The sequence below is a fragment of the Channa argus genome, chromosome 12, assembly GCF_033026475.1.
Source record: "Channa argus isolate prfri chromosome 12, Channa argus male v1.0, whole genome shotgun sequence".
NCBI classification, from domain to species: Eukaryota; Metazoa; Chordata; class Actinopteri; order Anabantiformes; family Channidae; genus Channa; species Channa argus.
In genome coordinates, this window is record NC_090208.1 from 4,896,388 (window position 1) to 4,920,685 (window position 24,298).

The 24,298-nt window shown below is 38.8% G+C and overlaps 2 protein-coding genes across 2 annotated transcripts; both read right to left on the bottom strand.

Annotated features, from left to right (window-relative positions):
- Positions 1-830: 830 nt before the first annotated feature.
- On the bottom strand, positions 831-4,544 carry LOC137137855 (coxsackievirus and adenovirus receptor homolog). The gene is made up of 3 exons (XM_067524637.1): positions 4,197-4,544; positions 2,469-2,795; positions 831-2,210 (listed from the first exon to the last, which is right to left on the bottom strand). Exons 1-3 carry the CDS (start codon positions 4,267-4,269, stop codon positions 1,996-1,998), a joined length of 615 nt encoding a protein of 204 aa, XP_067380738.1. The 5' UTR covers positions 4,270-4,544; the 3' UTR covers positions 831-1,995.
- Positions 4,545-12,988: 8,444 nt separating this feature from the next.
- LOC137137817 (low affinity immunoglobulin gamma Fc region receptor II-like) lies at positions 12,989-20,639 on the bottom strand. Its single transcript, XM_067524512.1, has 9 exons — positions 20,530-20,639; positions 18,843-18,878; positions 15,994-16,257; positions 15,669-15,914; positions 15,542-15,595; positions 15,225-15,368; positions 14,253-14,333; positions 13,794-13,883; positions 12,989-13,399 (listed from the first exon to the last, which is right to left on the bottom strand). Exons 1-9 carry the CDS (start codon positions 20,558-20,560, stop codon positions 13,320-13,322), a joined length of 1,026 nt encoding a protein of 341 aa, XP_067380613.1. The 5' UTR covers positions 20,561-20,639; the 3' UTR covers positions 12,989-13,319.
- Between the last annotated feature and the right edge of the window lie 3,659 nt (positions 20,640-24,298).

The window sequence follows — 24,298 nt, forward strand, 5'->3', positions numbered from 1 at the left end:
TACTTTTATGTATAAATGTTATGTATAAATACAGAGACAGGAGTCTGACGAAACCTGCACCCTATTGGCTCCAGGCAGCATATTATGTGAAGCAGAGGCCATTATGTTGTAGATGTTTTCACTGTGCTGGATACTGATCATTCTGCTCATCAGGAAGATAAAATAACGACAAGCAAAGAAATTTACCACGTTTGTAAAAATTCTTTCCATTTTCCTCCTTTTCTCTTTAATGTTTCCTCTGAGCATCATCTGCTGACTTACATCATTATCAGGTTTGTCAGTGATAAATATCAGTTTGAGCTGCAGCAGTTTGGTTCAGGTGGAAATAAAACTCAACTCTTATGATCAGTGTTTTCTAACTGATTTCAGTGTAGAAACTGTTTGACTTCACTTGTGACTTCATTTATTCCCACAGTTATTTGAGGCCTGAACTCCCACCTGAAAACAAACTGCAGACTGAAGGTCTGATTAAAATCACTATGTAATATGGATTTATGATGCAGTGACTACACTCAGAATATGACAGTAGAAGACAATGTTTGACTGAACTATTTTAAAACCAGAGATTAAGATCTAATTCAATTGTAAATTTACTGTCTATTGTCTCCAGTTTTATTGATTTTCATTGACAGATCATCATCTTAACAGTTTTATTTGATGACCTCTGTGTCCTGTGATCTACGGAAAGTCAAAAACCAAAATATGTATCATGGAGGGTGTAGAGGGCTGAGTTTAGTTCAGTTTGATAGAAACAGCTGAACTCTGACTTTTTCATTAACTGGTTTCATTAGATAAATATGAGTCTGGACTTATACAGTGATCAAACCTCATCATGTTGTGGTTTGTTTATTATTCACATCAGATCAGGTCTGAATCAACCTGTTCAACAGGTCAGACAAGTTCTGGTTAACAACTTACAGGAACAAACCAAATGTGGAGCTTGTTCAACATCTACATTTATACAAATACTGGATCAGAAATACAGAAACATGTTCAGTGTTTATACTTGGAAAACTCTGCACAGCAGAGAAATTTGAAACTGTCAATGTAATTAAAAAACAAAATCAACTCTGTGTCTGTGTTAAATTCTTCATTTAACCTGAAATAACAATCAGCAGAAGAAAGTTGAGTCGCATCAGTTTGAAAGTTAAAGTAGATCAAACATTAAATATGAGATTAATGCTACAGGACTGAGCTGCTGGATCTGTTTGTATATAAAAATACTGATTAAAATTAAATTAGCACCATTTCTTACTGTAGTTTAGAGTCAGAGAAAAAATATTTAACTTTGCAACTGAAAAGAACCTATTTGTGTCTTAAGTTAAACTGAGTGTCTGATTCAAGACCTAATGTGGATTAATAGTTAAATTAGTTCTATTTCCTCCTGTTTGATTAAAAACTACAGTCAGTTTTTTAAAACAAGTTTTGACAGTGATAAAAAACACATGTTGACGAGGCCTTAAACACCATTAGATTCTCAAAGAGCTTGTCTTGCTCAGGACAGTGAATCATTTAAAGCGTGGACATTTCTTACTTTGTCCTACATACTACAAACTCTGCAGGACTGTTCACATGAGGCAATAGAAAAAGCACCAGGTGGAAACTAAAACACCTCAGCAGCTTCTTAAATCAAATGAACAGGGAATAAATGTGAGTCTGTCCAAACATTCAAGGTAAAGTCTGGTTTTCATTGTTACCAGTGTAACAGTCAGAGATTCTGAGCTGCTCAAGTTCAGTTTCTTCCTCAGCTTTTCTCACTTTTCCTTCTTCTTTCATTTGAGTTTTCTGTGAGTCCTAAGTTCTTTATAGATCAGAAAACAAACAGCAAACACTGACAGACCGACATTAACATCTGTGTCTCCTCCGTCCTCAGTTTGTCCAGCTGCATCAGAACACAACCAGATGTGAAGTTTTCCTCTTCAAACGACTGCTCTGAGACATCCACTCATGTCTCCACTGGGGGTTCCTCCTCTTCCTCCTTCTCCTCTTCCTCCTTCAGTTTCTTTGATTTAAATATTGAAGCTCATGATCAGCTGCTTCAGCAGGAAGTTGATTCTGCTTGAGTCTTCTGCATCTTCCATAGATCATAAAACCAGCAACAACAACAAGAACAACAACAACTGACAGACCCACTATCAGTCCAACATGTCCATCCCTGTCTCCTCCGCCCTTGTCTCCTCCATCCTTGTCTCCTCCATGCTCATCAGCACCTGTGAGAAGAGAATGAGATGTGAGGTGTCAGGTAGGTGATGAATCCATTTCCTCTTCAAACTCCTGTCAGACATTATCTACTGCACTTTGATCCCATCACTCATAGCAGCTGTTTGCTACAAAGTCTCATCAGCAACATCTTTATAAAACACCAACATCTGATCTGTGATGGTTCACTCTCACATCAACAACCAGGAAGCAGCTTCACCTCTGATCCACACACACACACACACACACACACACACACACTCTCTCACCTGAGGTAATAACTGTCAGCTTGGTGGTGCTGATGGTCTGAGGTTTGCTTCCTTTGTATCCAACACGACACTCGTATGTTCCAGTGTCGTTGATGTTGACGTTCTTCAGAATCACAGAAAAGTCTCCGTCCTTCATCTGTGGGTCTATCAGCTCCACTCGACCATGAAAATGTTGGTGTTGCTTCTGTTCCTGATGGTCACTGAAGTACAAGACATAACCGTCTGACTTTAGATCCGGTCTGATCCACTTTAACATTACAGTGTCAGCATCTCTGGGACCTTGACACTGAAGAATGACATTATCTCCAGTCTTCACGTTTTTCTCTTCTAGAGAAAAACAGAATGTAAAAATTAGTAAAAAAAAAGTTCTTTAGAAAAAATATGATTTTAAACATTTTATATTCAAACAGTTTTACCAACTAAACACTAAAATACTGTATGTTTAGACACCTGATTTTGTGACTTTCAGGGTGATGGTGTTGATGAGCTCAGAGCTGCTTCCATTTTTAACATAACACTGATATGTTCCAGTATCATCAGTGTTGACTTTGTATATTCAAACAGTTTTACAGACTAAACACTAAATTATGTTTAAAAGTTTGTGATTTTATTATTGTATTTAAATTGACCGTAGAACATCCCATGATCTGAAAAAACATAAATTATTTAATAATTTAATTAAAAAACATTATTAGTGAAATGTCCACATTTGTCAGTTACACTCTAAATGTGTTAAAATCTCAGATTTGCTTTAAATGAGAACATTGAACATTGATGAGAACATTGTTTACCTATGTTGAACATGCAGTTATGATGTAAATGTCTGTTTAACTTCCCTCTACTTCCCCTCTAGGTGGGGACATGGGGAAACAATATCCTAAACCATATTAAACCATATATTCTATAAGGATACAGCTGATAATGGTTCATTGAGTGGCATGATTCCTTTCTGATCAGGCGAAGAAACTCAATCACAGCAATTTATTTAATTTATCTGAATGGGATAGTATATAAAACACCTGCTTCTAATATGGTTTTAACATGTTGAGATTAACTCACATTTATTGAAAATGACAGTGATTGACATAAAGGTCCAGATGCTGGTTGGGAAGAGTTAAAGAGCTGTGGTACAAATATTAATAATACATTTTTACCCCAGACTGTTTCCAGTGGGGAAGAAGACAATAAACACCAACAAAAAAAACAAACAAACTAAAAGACAAACATTTACATAACAACCGCAAATGTGTTTTGTAGAGAAAGTTTATGCAACTTCACATAATAAGCACATTTGGACAATTGACAGTAGAGGAGTACTGCTTTACCTCTGTGAGTACAGAATTACTCAAATAAGCTGATAGAGACACAGAGACAGTGCAAAACTCTTCATGTATTTATTATTATTATTTTTCCTAACTTTTTTTAGGTAGGATCCCATTTTTTCTTCACTGTATCACAACATAATTCATCCACTGCAGTACATTCAGTAAAACTAACAACTAACTAACTCTGCCTCACATCCCAGTGGCAGGTCTACAGTGCCCTAATGGAGTAATGGTCATAAGCCATTAAACCAAAAGATGAAAAACAACAATAACATCAAGGCTGCATGTAATGTCCTACCTAAACCCACTGTTAGGGGAAAGATCTTATTTAACCTATTTACTCCTATGAAAATGAATGAATGAAACACGTCTAGTACTGTATGTCCTCCCACACCCAGCTCACCTTCAGAGACAGAACATTTCAGGAAACATGCGAGCAGACACACAAATATGGTCCTTTTCAAAGCAGACATCATTTTCTTGTTTTCTTCTACTATTTAATGACTGTTACCATCCAGAACAAACTCCATTTCCTGAAGAAAGCTAAGAGGTGTATTCGAAAACTACCACCAGTTTCACTCTCTGTGTACCTGAAGTCAACCTGTGTGAGGGCGGGAGGACAGGTCATGTGATTTACAGTAACAATCCAGGAAACACACCTGAAGAGAAAACATGCAGCGTCAAGTCTGATACGCAGCTTCTGAAGATCCAAACTGAAACATGAGACTGGAAGAATATGACTGAACATATTATATGTATCATTACAACAGTAATACAATGCCTATAGAAATATTCACACCATGGAATAATCCACAACCACAAAAAGACAAAACACAATAAGGTAAAAAACAATCAATCAAAATATTAAAAATAATTATAAATAGGCTCCAGAGAAAAACATGTTAATATTTAAGAGGAATTTAGCTCCTTTTTGTGTCACACTAATATAAAAGTATTTGCCATAAACAAATATTTGAAAGCAACAAACTTTAATAAAAGTTTTATTTTGGCAAATTTAAATTTACTTCATGTGCTATTTCATTCTGGGGTGACTGTAGTGCAGGAGGTAGAGCAGTCCACCAATCCCGCAGCTGGGTCAATCTCCGGCCCATCCAGTCACATGTCAAAGTGTCCTTGAGCAAGACACTGAACCCCAACTTGGTTGCTCCCTGTGAGTGTTGGCCAGCTGCATAGCAGCTCCCCCATCGAAGTGTGTGTGTATTTGTGAGTGTGAGTGGGTGAATAAGAAGCAGTGTAAAGCGCTTTATTTTTACCATTCTGAGTTAAAAGTTTTTTTAACCATTTATAATATTTAATTGTGAATCCTTTTAGTGTAGCAGCCACAGTAAGTCTAATGATGTCATGTGACTTTTACAATAAAGGCAAATCAAGTGTCTGAGATACCGATCAACCAATACTCAAATTGTTTTATTTTGATTTGAGAGAAAAGAAACATGTATAAAATATAAGGTTTTCTGAGTAATATTAACATCTACTTAATGCATTACATGAAGAATTAGTAAATTAGCAAACACTGTTTCCAAATAACCTATTTTAATTAATAAGGAAAATGATCTATTGGACATTAGTCAGTGTAGCACGAGATGAGATTTTAAAACAATTTAAATTACAGCCAATTTCAGAACGCTGCTACAGCTAAGATCCTATACCAAAGAATATAAGCTGGAGAAGCAGCATGGGGGTGGAGTGTTTAGGGCTGTCTCACAGCCAGAAGGTCCCCAGTTTGAATCCCTGACCATTTTTTCCACTGACATTTAGCCAAAAGTTACTAAAGCTATGGTTAGAACATTTGTGTGAGATTTTCTAATTGTCTGAAAAACTAAAGGCAAAGCTTAGACATTAATTTGACTGAGCAGAGAGGCCTTCATGACACCTTCCTGTTACCCCTCAGGTTTTCCATAAAGTCAGTTTAAGCCGACTTAATGCAGTAGTAAAAACCTTACCTGACTCTCCCAAGGATGTCATCAGGTGAATCAGATCCAGCCTTTTCTGTGCAAGACACTGAGCAGTTGTACTGCAGCAGTCCAGCAGGTCTAGCTACATATAGCAATGTGTGGTTTGTTCCTCCTAACCACTGTTGACAGGTACTTAGCACCTCTGAAATGGTAATTCTCATGTCATGCCCCCAGTTATCAGTGGTGTTATCCTCGTTACTAATGTCCAACCTTTAAACAGACTGCTCACATCCTCTCATACATATTCAGAACAACATTTATTTCTGTGAATGATCACAGTGTTTCAGCTAACTGATGGAAATTTAACAGCCCATTTTGGGAGGATGTAGCTAAAGTAGGGCAGCTGCAACTCAGTGGGTAAGGTCACTGGTTCAACTCCCAGTCCTCCATGGCGGCATGTTGTGTCCAAAACAGGTGTAAACTAACTACACATACACAGAATTTACGATTGAATTTCAAAAACTCCAAAGAGTGTGGGACAATATTTACAAAGGTCGGAATAAAAAATATGTCGCTCAGAGGTGTGGTGAGTCAGGCCGATGTGTTTCTAATAGTTTGGAGGCCTATGGGATCAACAACAAGTAAATCCAGCCTGCAGACTGACAACTGACCCAGTGTGAGTGGAGAAGATTAAGTTTTGGTGTTAGCATCTGTATGGTGATCGTGGACAATACTACAGTTTTAGAAAATGACCAAAGTTGTCCTTTCTACACAAGATAGATGTTGTTTTAGTTTCTGTTGAGGTTTTAGTCTGTTTTCTGAGAGAATCAGAGAAACAAACCCTCTATTGCTAAAGTTGCACCACTGGTCACTCAACCCACTTCCAGATCAACCCTGCTCAACATTTCTCTACAAAACATGGAGGAGGAGCCAGGTGCAGTCAAGGAGCAGGACAAGGGAGTTGTTATTGGAAAGTAGGTCACAGACGAAAACTGCACATGAAACTGTGTTGATTCATAACCTGATTGTCGGTATATTTGTCTAAACAGGGTGTGTGTTTCAGGGCGTGTTTTGAGGAGCTGCAGACGGACTAAGTGATCTTCTCTTTCATCCTGGACTTTACTTCTGACCTCATCTACCTCACTGACATGGTCTTCAGATCCAGGACCGATCTGAACACACACACCCAGAAATTGGTTAAAGTATATACAGATACATTCATGCATAAATCTCTAAACTTACAAACTATCATTCAAAAAGCTGCTTGTAATCAGAGTTTGTATCTGTTCTTAGCATTTACATCACAGTTGGGTTTACCAGTAAACTTTTGTACGTGTACATTTGTTTAGGCCTCCAGCCTCTGTTTGGCAGCTTTGTGCAGTCAATTTCCGTATTACAAACCTCTTGCACACTGCATGGCACAGAACAATGGCCTGCATATGTGTGCATGCCTGCCTACACACTATCTCCTGGTCTAACATCAGTTTTAACAGCAACATTTTACCATTTACGTTTCACTGTTTACCAGCAACTTGTATTTTGAAATTAGAAGAGAGTAAACTAGACAAAAAACATGAAAGTTGACAGAGAGAACAGAAGAATCGAACATGAAAAACATTAGACGGACAAGAGGAACGAAGAGGCAGGGAGGAAGCAATTAGGGCTGGAAAACCTAAAACCCAACTATTCTAAGTGGCCTGGTTGCACAGTGGGTAGAGCACAGAGTGAGATGCAGAAGTCTGCAGGATCAAATCACATGCTCCCCACTAGGTGGGTCCTTGAGCAAGTAAGTGAAGGGAGCCACCGTGTGGTGGCCACAGCTGATGGTTTAATCCCACTGTAACATGTGTGTGAAAATGTATTTGTTCTCAATAATTCTAATAACTCTTAACATATCATGTGGCCGAGTTGGTAGAGTATCCACATACTGACCATGGGGCCTGTGGTGTAAGACCCAAACCCCCCTGTCCAGTGTGTTGGTCCCAAACCCAGTAAAATATTCATCTATAGATAGATAACTTGCATTACCCTTTATATTACTTTGCCAAAGGATCTTCTTCTTCTTTTACTTTCAGCTGTTCCCTTTTCAGGAGTCTCCACAGCGAATCATGTGCCTCCATCTAACTCTGTCCTCTGCATCCTCTTCTCTCACACCAACTAACTTCATGTCCTCCCTCACTACATCCATAAATCTCCTCTTTGTTCTTCCTCTAGACCTCCTGCCTGGCAGCTCCAACCTCAGCATCCTTCTACCGATATATTCACAGTTTCTCCTCTGAACATGTCCAAACCACCTCAATCTGGCCTCTCTGACTTTATCTCGAAACATCTAACATGAACTGTCTGTCAGGATCTCAGTGCACTTCCTGTTCCTGGACTTTTATTTTGTGGCCCTTCTCCCTACTTCCTGTGCCTTGGTTCTTTTCCCCAGCTTTGCCTTCGTTTGTCCCTGATGGTTTGCACCAGTTCCCTCCTCTATTTAAGTTCAGTCTTCCCTGCCAGATGCTCGTCGTTACCGTTGTCATTGCTGTCATTATTACCCTCACCAACCCCCCCAGTGGACTTTGGACTCTAGGTAAAGCTGAATGTGTTTCATGGACTCTTGTTTCTTTTTGGACTCTTGTATTCTGGACCCTGTGCAGCTTTCCCCTTTGGTCTGAGGTTTGCTTTTGGTTCTCAATCAGTGTTTCTTGTTTTAGTCCTGTTTTCCCTGGCTGTTGCTCTCGGGTTTTTGTGTTTTAGGTTTGCCTACTGTTGATTTCTGTGTGTAGGTTTAATCTCCAGTTTTCTCTGCTAGTCTGGTCCTGGGTTTTGTGTTTTTGGTATGCTTTGCATTCTTTAGTTTATCAGGGCCTTTATGTTCAGTTTATTCGTGTCTGCCTCCCCTTAAGTCTCCTGTGTTAGTTTCCGTGCTCCCCCCGACTCTGTTAATTTGGTTATCCTTTTCTTCCAGGGTGTTTGGTTCATGTTCCGTTTTACCCTACGTAGTTACCAGGTGGGTTAATTTTTGTTTAGCAGTTTGTTTTTTACCAGCATCCTATTTAGTCTTTTGGTGTGTTCCTGTGAATGTCCTACCGTATCCCTTGTGTTCATCAGTTACTGTAATACCATGTCATTTGGTTTTAGTTTATCTATCCTGTTTATTAGTTATTATTATCTTATCTTTTACTGAGTTAACTCCCCTCACGCTCTGGGCCTCTGGTTACTTTTGTCTGAGCCTGTTTTCTGTACCCTCCTGTTAGGAGCGATTTCTGTTTTGCCATTTTCAAGTCTCTGTCAATAAAAGCCACTAGTTGTTTTCTAACACTCACACCGTCTCCTCTTTTGGGTCCATCCTCTAACCAAAACCGTGACACTGTCCCTCTGATGTCCTCATTCCGGATCCTGTCCATCCTCGTCACTCCCAAAGAGAACCTCAACATCTTAAGCTCTGCTACCTCCAGCTCTGTCTCCTGTCTTTTCTTCAGTGCCACTGTCTCTAAGCCGAACAACATCTCTGGTCTCACCACCGTCTTGAACACCTTTCCTTTCATTCTCGCTGATACTCTTTTATCACACAACACACCTGACACTTTTCTCCACCCGTTCCAACCTGCCTGCACTCGCCTCTTCACCTCTTTTCCACACTCACCGTTGCTCTAAACCGTTGACCCTAAGTACTTAAAGTCCTGCACCTTCTTCACCTCTGCTCCCTGTAACCTCACTGTTCCACCTGGGTCCCTCTCATTGACACACATGTATTCTGTCTTGCTAAGCTTCATTCCTCTGTTTTTCAGAGCAGACCTCCACCTCTCTAGATTTTCCTCCACCTGCTCCCTGCTCTCACTACAAATAACAATGTCATCTGCAAACATCATAGTCCATGGAGATTACTGTCTAACCTCATCTGTCAGCCTGTTCATCACCAGAGCAAACAAGAAGGGGATCAGAGCTGATCCTTGATGCAGACGTGGATGTGGTATGTCATCAGGTCCAACTGCTTTTCCACTCCTCATCCTCTTCAACGTCCTCCTCACCTCACTCTTACTAATCTTTGCTACTTCCTGCTCCACACCAGTCACCTCTTCTACTCTTTGTTCCCTTTCATTTTCCTCGTTCATCAAGTTGGAAGATGGAAGTTCTCCTTCCATCTTCCCATCACACTCCTGGCACCTGTCAATACATTTCCATCCTTATCTTTAATCACACTAACCTGCTGCACATCCTTCCCATCTCTATCTCTTTGTCTGGCCAACCTGTACAAATCCACCTCTCCCTCTTTAGTGTCCAACCTAGCATACAAGTCCTCATATGCTCTTTGTTTGGCCTTTGCCACCTCTATCTTCACCTTACGCTGTATCTCCTTGTACTCCTGTCTACTCTCTTCAGTCCTCTCAGTGTCCCACTTCTTCTTAGCTAACCTCTTTCTCTGTATACACTCCTGAACTTTCCTCTGTCCAGATGACACCCCGAGTATCCTCCTACCTGTCTCATTGATCACATTAGCTGTAGAGGTCCAGACATCTGAAAGCACCTCCTGACCACCCAGAGTCTATCTCAGCTCCTTTTTCAACATCCAGCACTTAATCCTCTGCTCTGCCTTTGTCCTCTTCATCTTCCTCACCACCAGACTAATTTTACACACCACCATCCTGTGTTGTCTGGCTACACTCTCCCCTACCAACACTTTACAGTCACTGATCTCTTTCAGATTACAACGTCTACACAAGATGTCGTCCACCTGAGAGCTTCTACCTCCTCTCTTATATGTTACCAAGTGTTCACTACAACCATTTCCATCCTCTTTGCAGATTCTACCACCATCTGTCCTTCTGTGTTCCTGTCCTGAACACCAAACCTGCCCATAACAGTCTCATCACCTCTGTTCCCTTCACCTACATGTCCATTGAAATCTGCACCAATGACCACTCTCTCACCTCTGGGGATGCTCTGCATCACTTTATCTAACTCACTCCAGAATTTCTCCTTCTCTTCTAACTCACATCCTACTTGGGGGACATAACCACTAACAACATTGAACATCACCCCTTCAATTTCCAGCTTCAGACTCATCAACATGTCTGATACTCTTTTCACCTCTAGAACATTCCTCACCAACTCCTCTTTCAGTATAACTCCTACTCCATTTCTCTTCCTATCTGACCCATGGTAGAACAACTTGAACCCTGCTTCTAATCTCAACATTCAAAGTCCCTACTGTCAGTCCTACATTCTTAGCTTTCCTCTTCTCTCTCTGCCTACAAACACACCTTCCTCCTCTCCTTCTTTGACCAACAGTACCCCAATTTCCACCCGCACCCTGTAGGTCAACATCACCAGTGGCGGTCATTGTTAACCTGGGCCCTGACCAATCCGGTATGGAATTCAGATTCGGAGTAAAATTCATGATTTGCATGTTTTCATTTGCCATGTGTTTTACGTCGGATGCACTTCCTGTCATAACCCTCTGCATTTATCCAGACTTTGGACTGGCACAAGAAGACACTGGCTTGTGTTGCCTTGCGATTACATTACTTTTCAAAAGGGTGGAAAAGACAGGGTAAATAGTACAGCCATCACAGTTTCAGCCAGAAGTTTCATTAGTCCTTTTTATTTGTTGTAGCTGCTGTCAGTGATTTAAATCCAGTTTTAGTTTAGTCTGTGAAGGGCTACAGCAGAGGGCTCATTTTGTTGGTGTGCATCTCCATGACTTTCACATAGTTGTGCTGTGCTAATAAGACTTTTAAAATATTTTGATGTTGAGTTTATTAAAGTGGAAAGCGTCTAGTTAGCTGCACATATTTTAGATGTTACAGTAATGTTTTTATCACTTTTTGTCCTGATGAAATCAAAATAACTTAGTTATCTACCACATCCACTCACTGCTTATGGTGCTGCTAGTAGTGACATGTGCAAACACGATAAATACAAACTTAAATGTCAGATTTCAAATGAATCGGTGTGGTGGTGACAACAAAAGTAACATAACGAGTTGTTTTTGGAGGGAGTAACTATAATATTACTGACATTTCTTTTACATGTTACTGGCAAAAGTAATTAAGAATGAGCTTGAGTGATGATATATATTTACTGCTGTACCCTTGTACTTTCTGTTTATATAGCCAACTGTTGGACTTAAACATGTCTTTTTCCTCACATCATCACCAACAGTGTTGACCTGTTGACCTACAAATCAGTGTGATTCTGTGGGGAAGGTTTAGATATGGACAGTGTTGTCCAAACAAAACTGCATGCAAAAATAGTAGTAAAATCCTCCTCCACGTCCTGGAATTATATTAAGTCACCATTTTCAACTGGAGGTCCCACACACACAGGGACCCTAATGCAGCATCATGTAACTGGGTAAAATTAATCACTGCTCACAAACTGTCCAGCAGGTGGCAGAATAAGAAAATACACTTCAGTATAACTTGTGCGGCCAGTGAGTTTATAAATTACAGTAAAAGTCAGATGAACATGAATTTAATATGTGCATTCAACTCTAGGATGACGTTCAGCGTCCTTCAGCATTTTTCAGACCTGGTCACACTACGCCACAAATGCTCAAGACTGAAAATGTGAGACCCAGTTTCAGCTTGTCTGAACGTCAAAAATGTGTTCTGGTATGTTACATTTCAGTATTCTGCATGTTCCACAGTGATGGTGATAGAGAAATTTGAGAAATATGTATAAATGGTAATGAATGTGGTTAGTTTGTATCAATAAAATCGACCTAAATATTGCTCTGGTCATGAAGTGTGCTCTGCTGCTACAGAAGAATTTATGTTGTTACTGGTATCACCATGTGGGAATTTGAAATGGTAGGTGAACTTTAAATACTTTAATGTTACTCTAACATACTGTAACTCTATTAGCCTAAACATTAACATTTTATTGTGTTGTGTATGTGATGTGTGGGGTTTAAGAAGCTTTTTAACTGAGAGATAAAAAAAACTTTAAAGTCTAAATTGTCTAAACGTTTATGTAATTAAAGGTTCACACTTTTTAAACTCAGACAGTTTACAGCCTTTTCTTTAATTTAATAGACCCTGTGTACAGGGTCTATTGGTTTGTAGGCCACTTTTTTTTTTCTTCCATTGCAGCTCTCTGAGCACAGTAAATTAGCAACAAGGCTGAGTGGTGTCACCAAGGGCCTAGTTTCCCACTGCTGAATGACGTCCATGCTGTTTAGTTTGCAGCTGCGGTTTCTGAACATTTGTTCTCTACATGTTATTAGTTACCCACAACCAAACCAGAACATGTCAAATTTTCCATCTGACAACTTAGTGAAACCACAAACAACAATTGAAACTAAAGTTTAATAAACCCTCAAAGAAACACGAGGACTGCTACAAAAGCAGGATCCAAAACTTCATAAATCTTATGTGTGAAGATTCTTGGTCATCCAGGTAATAGTCATCCCAGAAGTGCTGTTCAGTGGCAAACAAACTTGATTGTAGTTCCTTAAAATGTTTCACCTCATCAGAAAGGCTTCTTCACTTTAGAGTAACAATCTTCTCTGTCCAGAATATGGACATTGCTGTCTACAAAGTAATGAACCTTGTCTTTTCTTGTGGCACTGAACACTGACATGGACTATGAGAAACTTACAAATAATAGGAAGTGTATTGTCAGTGGTTTGACTGGAGCAGTGAAGGTGTGAAGTTCGACCTCAGTGAAGAGTAGACGACCTCTGGTTCTGGAGGAAAGTCTGAACACAAACACACACAATTCAAAAAAAGATGAGACAATGTTGGAAAGAAAGGTTTGTTAAATCTAAATAAGTTCTCAGGTTCACGCAGAGAAACAGGAAGTACAGGAAGTGGTAATAAAACCAACATGAGGTAGCTGGACTAGCATGGCTGTCTCTCAGGTTTGTCCAGAGTGATGACCTTCATTCTGTTCATCAGTACAAAGCATATGTGCCTCCATAATTCAACCAAATATGACTGAAGGTTCAAAAATCTCTTTCCTCTGTTGAACTATATTAATTTTACTCTGTAATGCAGCTTATTCAGGGCACAGATGAGGGTTAAGCAAAGCAGCCCAGATGTCCTTTTTCCCTGTCCAATGTCCAATATTCAAAAAGTAAAGGGTAAATGTACCTCTGCTCCTGTTTGGTCTGATGACTATTTGTCCATAACTGACGTCTTCTGATCTCACCGCTGAATAAACTGCAGCTGGATCAGTTTCTGCTGAATAAAACACATACAGATAAACTTACTACAACAACTGATACCAGTAATTCTACAATTTGTACTGATAGTGTTACTACTACTTCTAAAAGCAGCAGTACCACAGTTATTGCTACCATTGCTATGTCAAATAATTTCAGTGTCTTTCATATAAAATATATATAATTATATGGAGATTTATTAGGGATGTTAAAAACAGCAGAAAGTTTAATACCCAAAGACCAAATAAACAACCCCTCAGATTGATCTGGTCTAAACTAAATACCTGTAAAATAAAACTATCACCACCTCAAGCAGCTCCAACAGTGAAATGCTTCTAATGCTTTGTTGACTCTGTATTAATAATTTAATAATGATTATAACAAAGACCTGCTGAGCGTCTGGGTGTTGATTTGATGACTATTTGTCCATAACTGACATCTTCTGTTGTCACTGCTGCTGGACCACAGTCTGTAAAATCACATACAGATCACTTTAGTCTAAATACTAGTACTGACACCATTAAGTAAAACTACTGCTACAAATACTGCAGTTAAAGTTAAAAAGAAAAACTGTGTAATAGTGCAGAAATATAATGCAGTTTTTAACCACATTAAACAAACACTAAAACAGTTTCCATATTTCTGGTAAAATACATTGTGTGTATAGTCCAGAGATGCAGAAATGTCCTGTACATGTTGTGATATATTTCAACTCTTTCTTTTCATGAACCGTCCTGCAGTGAAACATCTGCACTTCAAATTTAGCTGAAGTATTTTTATAACAGGAAACTGAAACAACCACAGAGCTGTTAGCGTCCATTAGCAGATTCAACACAGAGAACAGAACAAACTGACACGTTAAGCAGAACAAAAAAAGAATAAACCTAAAACACATCAGACTATGATGTGGTGATTATTTATTTATGAAATAAAGAAGAAATTTGTTGTTGCTTTGAAAAAATGTAATATATCAGATATGAATGCAGTGTATTGTAGAGGTTTGTTCACTTACAGTAAAGTGTTATTCACTGTAATATTGTTAGACTCATCTGTAAAACAGTACAGTACATACACAAGGTAGCCTTGTATGTGATGCCCAAGGTTTTATCCTTCTCTGACTGGTTAGAAAGGTGAAGCTCACTCTAAAAGCTGTCAGTGTTGCTCTGTGCTGACCACACTGCTCCATATGAAGATAAGTTATTGAGCATATTTTTACGAAGAGAATTTATAGTAACTTAATTGATAATTTAAGAGAATTGATGGCAACTTGCAATTTTTGTGAATGTAGACGTCATCAGAAAGGAAAGTTTCCACCTTTTCAAACAGAAAACAGCGTAAGAACCAGATGTTTGTGTCTCACCTTTAAGTTTCCTCTGAACACATCGTCTCATCAGTAGAACCAGTATCACCAGTAGAACCAGACCCAAGACAGATAGAACAGACAACAACACATAGAGATGTGGAGACGATTGGGATGTTGGTAATGGTGAGATGGTGGGTTTCTCTAAAATGAAGCAGAAATAATGACGCAATTTACTAAAAACTATATCTACCTGGTTTACATTTTGAAAGTTGTAAAATTTAATTAAAAATAATTATTATTTTTTACTGTGAATACTTAATATTGCAGAAAGTTGACAACATCAATACAGGAAACATAAAACTGATTTTCTTTACCTTCCTGGTGCTTGACAGAGATCCAACTGTGTGAAGAAGGTGTTGTAGATTTTTCTGTAGAGAGAATCACCTGTTCAGGTGAACATGTGGATGAAATAAGTGTTGAAATCAAAGTGAAGCTCCTGACCTGTGACGTAGATCCAGCTGGGTGGAGACTCTCCATGACTGCTGATGTGACACTTGTAGAGGCCTTCATCAGACTTGGTAACATGGTGGATGGTCATGTGACCTGTAGGCTCAGTCCTGATGAGGGAGCCATCTTTATAGAAATCAGCTGGGAGCTTGGAGGGAGGCCTCTTTGTTTGACAGTGCAGAGAGACATCATGTCCCTCCATCACAGGGAGGACAGGACTCTGCAGGATCACTGCTCCACCTCAACACAGAGACAAACTACAGCATTTCATCCATTTCCACACAGCTTCATCAACACTAACTCCACAGTCTGATCTTACCAGTGACAGTGATGGTGATGCTGTTACTGGTTGATCCCTCTCTGGACTCACACCAGTAAACTCCACTGTCCAATGGGTCAATGTAGCTGAAATCACACAGAGATCCAGATAATGTTCCCCAACCATCTCCACACTGACTCATCTGTCTTTTGCTTGTGTTCCTCCTCACTGTCCATCCAGCAGAGTTGTCGTCCTCCTCACAGCTCAGAGAGACAGATTCTTCTTCAAACAGCTGAGAGAAGTTGGGACTCACAGTCAGACGAGCTGTGAGGAATTCAGCATGTAGTTAACATCATGTTACAAATAAAACTCAACAATCCCAGACATATTATTTATTTACTTATTTTACCTCTCAGCTGAATTAAATTCTGTCTACAATGAAATAAATGATCTTCCTCTCTAATTAACATAGAAATCATAGGGTTCTGCTTTCCTGAATCAACACAAATATCATCTATAGGAATGAATATGTCTCTGTAGAACACAGCTGCAATTAGTCCATTTTTAAACATAATTGAAAGGGACAAAACAGAAAACAAGTTTTAATATTTTTATGTGACATTAAAAAATATTTTAATATTTATTTTTGTGTTACATTATGCTGTTGTGCCAACATTGTACAAAGCCCCTTTGTCAAATCAGATTCTGTGGATGAAACCAAGTCCAAGTCAAGTCTCAGGTGCATTATGGTTGTAACAAGTGTTCTCACATTTGTCCCATGATATCCAGACTGTTTACAACACTGCATCCAAGGACTTCAGAGCTGCATTATCATCATTTGTTACTCTATTCATGTACTGTATCAGGATTGGTTAGTCGTTCTAAAGTTAGTAACTGTAAAATGAAACCTGAACGTTTTTGTTCTGCACAAAGATACATGTGTTGTTTGTGGAATTACAAAGTAAATAATCATTTATACGTGTTTTTGACTCATTTTACAAGAAAAGCTGGTAGTTAGGGTTGCAATGGTCTGATAACCATTTCATTTTATTACACAAGTTCTATTAGGTTACTGTCAGTAACACAAGAGTTTTATCACCAGTGGCAGAGATATAAAATGAGAAAGTGTCCCAGTCATGTAGCAAGTCTCTGAGTCCAAGTAGCAAACTTTCTACACCAGTACTGACTTTGGGGAACTTTCATTTATGCCAATTTCTGGACAGAATACAGAAATTAATTATATTTTGAAAATATGTTCATGTGTTATGATGTTTTGATGGTTTTATCCAATCGGATAGTTGTACATGTACTGACCAAACAAAAACAGATTTGCTTAGAAACTTTACTTATCTTGAGAAATGAAGGAAAGTCTCTACGAGATGTGGCCATTGTGGCAGGTAGTGTGGGGGAATAGAGCACATTTAATCATATGGTTAGATAATTAGCAAACAGTCAACCAAAACAGGCTTATTGAAGAGGACAAGAAGTCACAGGTTGGGTCATGTTTAGAGGACTGTTTAAGATCAGGCCCAAAACAATGGACTTTGTAGTAGATAGTGGGTCCTGGGGTCACAAGATCTACAAGAAGCTGCAATAAAAGGGTTTTATTGCTTCACATCTGACATCGTTACATAACCTAGAAAGGCACAATATTTGAAGTGGGTCTGTCATAACTTTTAGAGATTAACGAGTGGAGCAGTCTTATCACCTGGTTTAAGGTCTGGTGTTTGATTTTATATAAAAATATACAATGTGTTTATTTCCTTACACATATTGTAACAGTGCTTTGCTTGTTTGCAGGCAGAGCACTGACTGTCATTTATTTTAGTATTGTTGTACATTGTGGTTTGTGGTTTGGTTGAGTTTTAATCCTTCTCTTGTTTCTTGTACTGTGGTGGGTTGGGGCCTCCACCCATGGGTGTGGTTGGTACATTGGGAGTTCACTCACTGTTATACTGCAGGTTCAGTGTTTGTATGGTTTGTTGTGTGGTTACTTCACATTTAGGATATTTCCAGCCCCCTGCCAGTTGGTGCTTGGTCTCCCAGCTGTAGTATGACTGTCTTCTTCTTTTCCTTGATTTTAAGATTTAATATTGTTGTTTTGTTTTTATTAAATATCTGTTACAGCAGTTGACCCACACTGACTGTTGTGGCCTCTTTATTGAAGCCTCTGTGCTTAATTTATACATTTAATCTTGACTGAGTATCTCAGGATATTCGAGGTCACACCAAGTAATTAAAGATTTGGTTTAAAAGATGTAAACTATAGTCTCCACAGACATGCTGCCACTGGATCCAATCAGGACAGAAGGTACAGTGAAAGGTCAAAGTGCATCTGCCCGGGAAGACAACTATTTACTATTTATGTCCTCCTTGAGAAATAGACGACTCTCTGCACCTGAATTGTTGCACAAAAAAAGAGAGAAACCAGTGTGCACAGACACTTTAAGTAGGAAACTCAGGTCAGGTGGACTCATGAGAACAGTTTCCAAGGAAAAAACAATACATAAAAAGGTTTATGTAACAAAGACTTATCAGGCAGTGATTGTTTCAAGGGCTGATATTGTTAATGAAACACATGCAAATTCGATTTGACCATTATTCAGTGCTGAAATATGCTTAAAAATAAATAGTTATTTTTTGTGTTTTATGACCCATTTACAACCATTTGATTGAATAAAACCTACAAATAACACAAAAAAACACACAAGTGTGTCCATAAGTCCATGTGTCATAAACTGCTGTTCTACAGTTAAAACACAGGCTCAACCCTGATGAGAACTAAGCATCTTTTTTCAGTTTTTCACAACAGATATTATCCAAACGGAATGAAGGCTGAGGAGCAAAAATCAGAAGCAGCACAGTGTCCCTTTACCTGCTTTAGATAAGAAGAGGACAAGTTTACTAACCTTGATTTGTTGAGCAGCACAGCAGAGACGTCACAACTAAAGAGAGATCATATCCAGTCTGTAATTATTGGCTTTAATATTACTGCCAGCGTTAACACTAATTCCTTTTAACACCATGAATGTGGCTCCTGTTTTGGTGACCTGTTGCTTCACCTGTGTGAGTGTGTCTGAGTATTAATGCTGACTGATTGTGAACTTGGGCTTGAAGATGTATCAGATGTTAAAGTTGTAGTGTTTCCACTGTGTCTAACAGAGAGTGGGGCAGCTCCTAATATCATATTATTATTATATAACACATGCAAATACATCTCACCTGGTAAAAAGCCAATAAAAGTAGTTCATTAAAACACTATTCAAACAAGTATAAAGGAGAAACAGTAACGTCAGCTCTGCTCACAGTGCTTATATGATTCATCCACTCAGACACACTCACTATGGTGACTGTCACACAAGGTGCTCACCTGTCCCACCGGGACAAACTTCAGCCCGAGGACACTTCAACATGTCTTTATAGTAAACCAGCTGTCTGTCTGTTACACTAATCATTGAACCTGATTTGTCACATAACTTAATAACTGCACAAGTTCTGGTCTATTAGCAGCCTCCACACTAAACCTGCAGCTCTCACTCTACCAGCAGAGACAGAAGAATACAAGACACACACCTCTGTGTGTATGTTACATGCTAAAGTTTGCAGACCTTTATTCTGAAATAATGAAAAAGCAAAACAAATACTTTACTCAACATAATGTTTAATACACATTCAGCTACAAAAGTTCCTACATAAAAAACCTGCTACTGAATTCTTATTATATTGTCTAAAAGTCTTATTTAAATGAATTATTTTATGTGTTTGTTGGATTTTTTAAAATGTATTTTATTTATTAATGTATTTGTGTCATGTGCAGGTAGCAGGGTTTATTACCTTTACTTTACTGTTACTGTGACTTAAGGTGGCTTCACTTCTGGGAAGCTGTCACATCACTCATCTACATTTAGTGTGTGGTTATTACACAGAAACTATCAGGACTGTTTTAAAATATACATTTGCTGTAGCTCTTGGTGTTTGATTTAATGTGATATTACCATGATTTTGAGTAGGACAATGTTTCACTGTTATTATGCTACATAGGAAATAGTAAAGTGTTTCCTACATTAGCTTGTTATTATCAAAATGTTACCTCATTACTTTATTGTTACTGAGCTGTTAATGTAAAGTGCTACAGGAAATGTTCTTATGTGTGTCACAGCTAAACTGCTGTATGAAATCGTTTTTTTAAAGCAATTACAATTAATTTGGTTCTAAAATATTCTAAGCATTATTTTGTAATTTTTATTCAAACAGCAAAAGTTTCACTTTTCCAAATAAACAACATTTTACACTAACACTAACTTTCAGTCTCTGAAACCTCTTGTACGTTTCCTGCTTTATGGTTTTAACTTTGTCTTCTTTTAATTTGAAGAGAAGAATAATAAGTTTAAAATGTAACTTTATACCTTATGATCTTTAAATAACAATTGGCTTGTTTTACTTTATATCATCTTTTTTAATTCTAATCAATAATCTTATTCTAATTTGACCTCTTAATCATTTATCAATGTTTATCTCACCACCGTTCTTTTACAGCTCATAGTATAAATATGACAAACTATGATTGTAATGATTTGAATTAGAGATTGTACTTACAGAGCAGCCACTGCAGAGATGTTTCATCCATTGTAGCAGTTGGTGATATGAGCTGAAAAACTGTTTGTTCACAGCTTCACTTCCTTCCTCTTTGTAGGTGAGTTTGTTGGTGTGTTATCTGCTTTATAGTGGTTGGTGAGAAAGACCTTATTAGGTTAAATGTCATCTCACAGAAGAGTCAATATTTTCTCAAAGCCTAGACAGAATATATGGAGAGTTCTGCCAAACCTTGATCTCAAATTTGACTGAATGCCACCAGTGAAAACATTCACCTGAACAAAAATGCTTTTGGTCTTTAAAAACACGTTAGTCATCTTAATGTTGATGCTTAATGTTGGTGTTGGAAGGAGGTAGAGAGGCTGACTCAGGGTTGGACATGCTGGGGTGACGTGAACTTTCACCCCCCTCATTATAACATACATCATCATAACCCCCGCACGCCTCCTTCTTTGTGTCTGCTTCACTGGGTGGACAATCTAACTTCTTCTCACTTCTTCGCTGCCTCCTTCCAATGCACACTGCTAAAAAGATAACTAGTGTTTCTGCATTGTGTCACACAGTACTCAAAGGAGTTTAACACCAAGTGCTTTCATTTCTATACAGCTTATAGTTCATTTGGTAAGTCTTTATAAAGTTTGGGGGTTAAAGTCATCAAACGTTGACTTACTGTAAACTCAAAGTGCACTGACTCACATGCTGTCAAACGACTCCAATAGAAGTGGAGCCATCTGCTGGGAAAGTCATGTGTAGGATTTATATGATAAACCGTCTGTTCCTGTTCTTCTTCTTTTCTCTCTGAGGTAATATTTTGTTAAGATTTAAAGAATATTCTGGAGTTTACAATCATTTATAAAATGAGCAGCAAAAGTTATATGAATAATAACAATAATTATCATCATCAGACTATATTCTTTGGGTCAGCTGTTATGGTTTCATTCATTTTTATTTCATCAATACAGTTGATCATGTACATCAATCATGTATTGTAGAATAAACTGTTCTCACCGTTGGTAAAATGGTGGACTGACACCTGGGATGTTTCTTTATAGCAGCCATTTTAACATAAGTTCACATCAACAAACTAAACCTCGACATAGTTTAACACGGACACCAAATATCCCAACAGTGAAAAGTGAAACACAATGACACAAAGTTTGTTTGAGGGTGTGAACCCATGTTTAGTGTGGAGGCTGCTAATAGACTCCACCAGTTATTGTTCAGTTGTTAGGTTATGTGACAAATCAGACTAAATGATGAACAAACAGACAGTTAGTGATTAGACAAACTCACTGTGGTTAACACAAATCCATGATCAGCCAGTACCCAGCTACTTTTATTGGTGGTTTCTCATTGGCTGTATTTGCTTGTTATGATACAGCCAGTCAGCAAAAGAAACATCACAACCATAACTTTACATCAGTTCATCTCACTGCACTATTCAGCTGCAAATAAGCTTTGCTACTCAGAGCTGAGGTGAGGCCAGTGTTGTGGGCGTAGTTGATGTTGGCCAAGTCAGCTGTAGTTAGGATTGATGCTACCAAGGGATGGGTAAGATGGGGATTGGAGAGGTGGAGATGAAGAGATGCATTCTGGAAGCCGCAGAGGGCAGCAGTAGTTAGGTGAGGTCGTAAGAGCAGGTGGGCTGGAGGGTGGTGCAACATTGCAGAGAGGAACTATAAGTGGGTGGACAGCATAGGAAGTAGCCCAGGATAATTAAAATGAGACAGGTGACGAGGTCTCCCGCGGGGACCCAGGTGCCATACCCCATCACAAGTGGGTGGTTAGTCACCACACCTCCTGAACTCAGCCACAACAACCCTTCTATCCTTCAGCTTCTAAAAAGTGTCTAAGTGGACTCAGTTTTCCGTCCACTTTGGTCTGAGGCTGGGTGTATTTGTGTTCTCTTTAGTCTTTTTCCCCGAGTGTTAATTTGGTGTTTCTGTTAGTAGCTAAGATTTCTTAGTGTTAATTTAAGTTTACGGTTGTGAGAAAAATTTCAAAATAAAGGTAACACTATTTCACTGTTTTCCCACTTCCACGTTGTGCTTCCTCACCTTTGTATCCTGTTTATAGTCTGTGTTTAGCCTGTCATATGCCTTTTTTAAATTGTCCTCTTAGGAGAACTTTTTGTTAACCCTTGAGTTTCTCTCATTATAATAAAGTGGTTTATAAGTTTACTCCCTCTCAGTCTCTTCAATTCCGCCTTAATACAAAACGTGATACCAACAGCTACAACTTGCATGATCTACAGACTATTTCATGCTCGGTTTCCATAGCTGAAAAAAAAAAAAAGTGGAACAAATTGTAGCGTTTCATTTACTGAAGGTTTTTATTTGAATAAATTATGCCGTCCTACCCAGTGGTGATCCTAAAGTCTGTCGGGGCCCTTAGGCATAAATATATGCATCCTAAAATCAATATGCTTAAGATATGGACAATATAATGAAATACACACCGCACCACACTGCACATAGCAAAATAAATTACAGTAATACAACATAGTGATTTATAGTTCACATGTCCAAGTTTCTTTGTATCTAAATTTCATAACTTAGCATCCATAACTCGACAGTTAGCTTAGTCGAACACAGCTGTCATCAGTTTACTACAGCTTGCTAGCTAAGCTAACAAGTGGACTTTTGTTGACTCAAGCAAAGGTGGACACATAACGCTGCTCTGCTAAGTTAGTTAGTCAAGTTAGCTCATGTTAAAGGTCAAAGTAAATAAAAGAAACTTTGTGATACCAGAGGCAGTTCTGTAATAATGATAACTGCTAACAATTATATCGTACTTATATGCCATGTCTGCCTATTATTTCAGATATAGAAATAGAATCAGAAATACTTTATTAATCCCAAAGGGAAAATTGCCTTCTTCCCAGATGCTCCATGCAAGAGTAGGAAATTGTGCTTAAGAACTTCACATATAAATATGAAATGATAAGAAAATTAAAATTAAAAGTTAAAAATGTAGTATCTGATCTCAGAGGGAGGAGTTGTATTGCACTGAGCCTTTTCAGTCTTGCACTAAAGATGCTCCTATGCATTACCAGCATGTCATGCAGAGGATGGGAACCATTCTCCATTATCACTCGCAGCTTGGAAAGAATCTTTCTGCTTGACACTGTTGTTATACTGTTCAGCTCAATCCCGACAATGTCACAGGCCCTTCTGATCAGTTTATTGAGTCTGTTAGTGTTTGCAGCTGCAGTCCACTGCCCTAGAACAACAGCAAACAGAATCACAATGGCAGCCACAGACTCATAAACCATCCTCAGCATGGTTCAGAAAATAGAGGCTCTGGCTCTTCTTATAGTCGGCTTCAATGTTCTTAGCTCAGTCCAATTTGTTGGCAATAAACACTTTAGAAGTCAAAAAACATGACCCTAACATGTTTGCAGACTTGTGGTGCCATCATTCACTCACATGGTCTTTCCTATCACTGCTATGCTGATGACACACAGCTCTTCCTGTCCTTTCCACCGGATGACTCCACTGTCTCATCGCGCATTTCTGCCTGTCTCTCAGACATCTCAGCCTGGATGAGTGAGAGACATCTTCAACTCAACCTCTCCAAGACCAAAGTCCTTGTCTTCCCAGCCAGACCTTCGACACAACGTAACATCAGCATCAACATTGGATCTACAGTGATCTACTAAATCGGCCAGAAATCTGGGGGTCATCATCAATGACCAACTGAGCTTTAAGGACCACATCTCCTCCGTCTCTAGGGCAGCAGATTTGGTCTGTCCAACATCAGGAAGATCAGA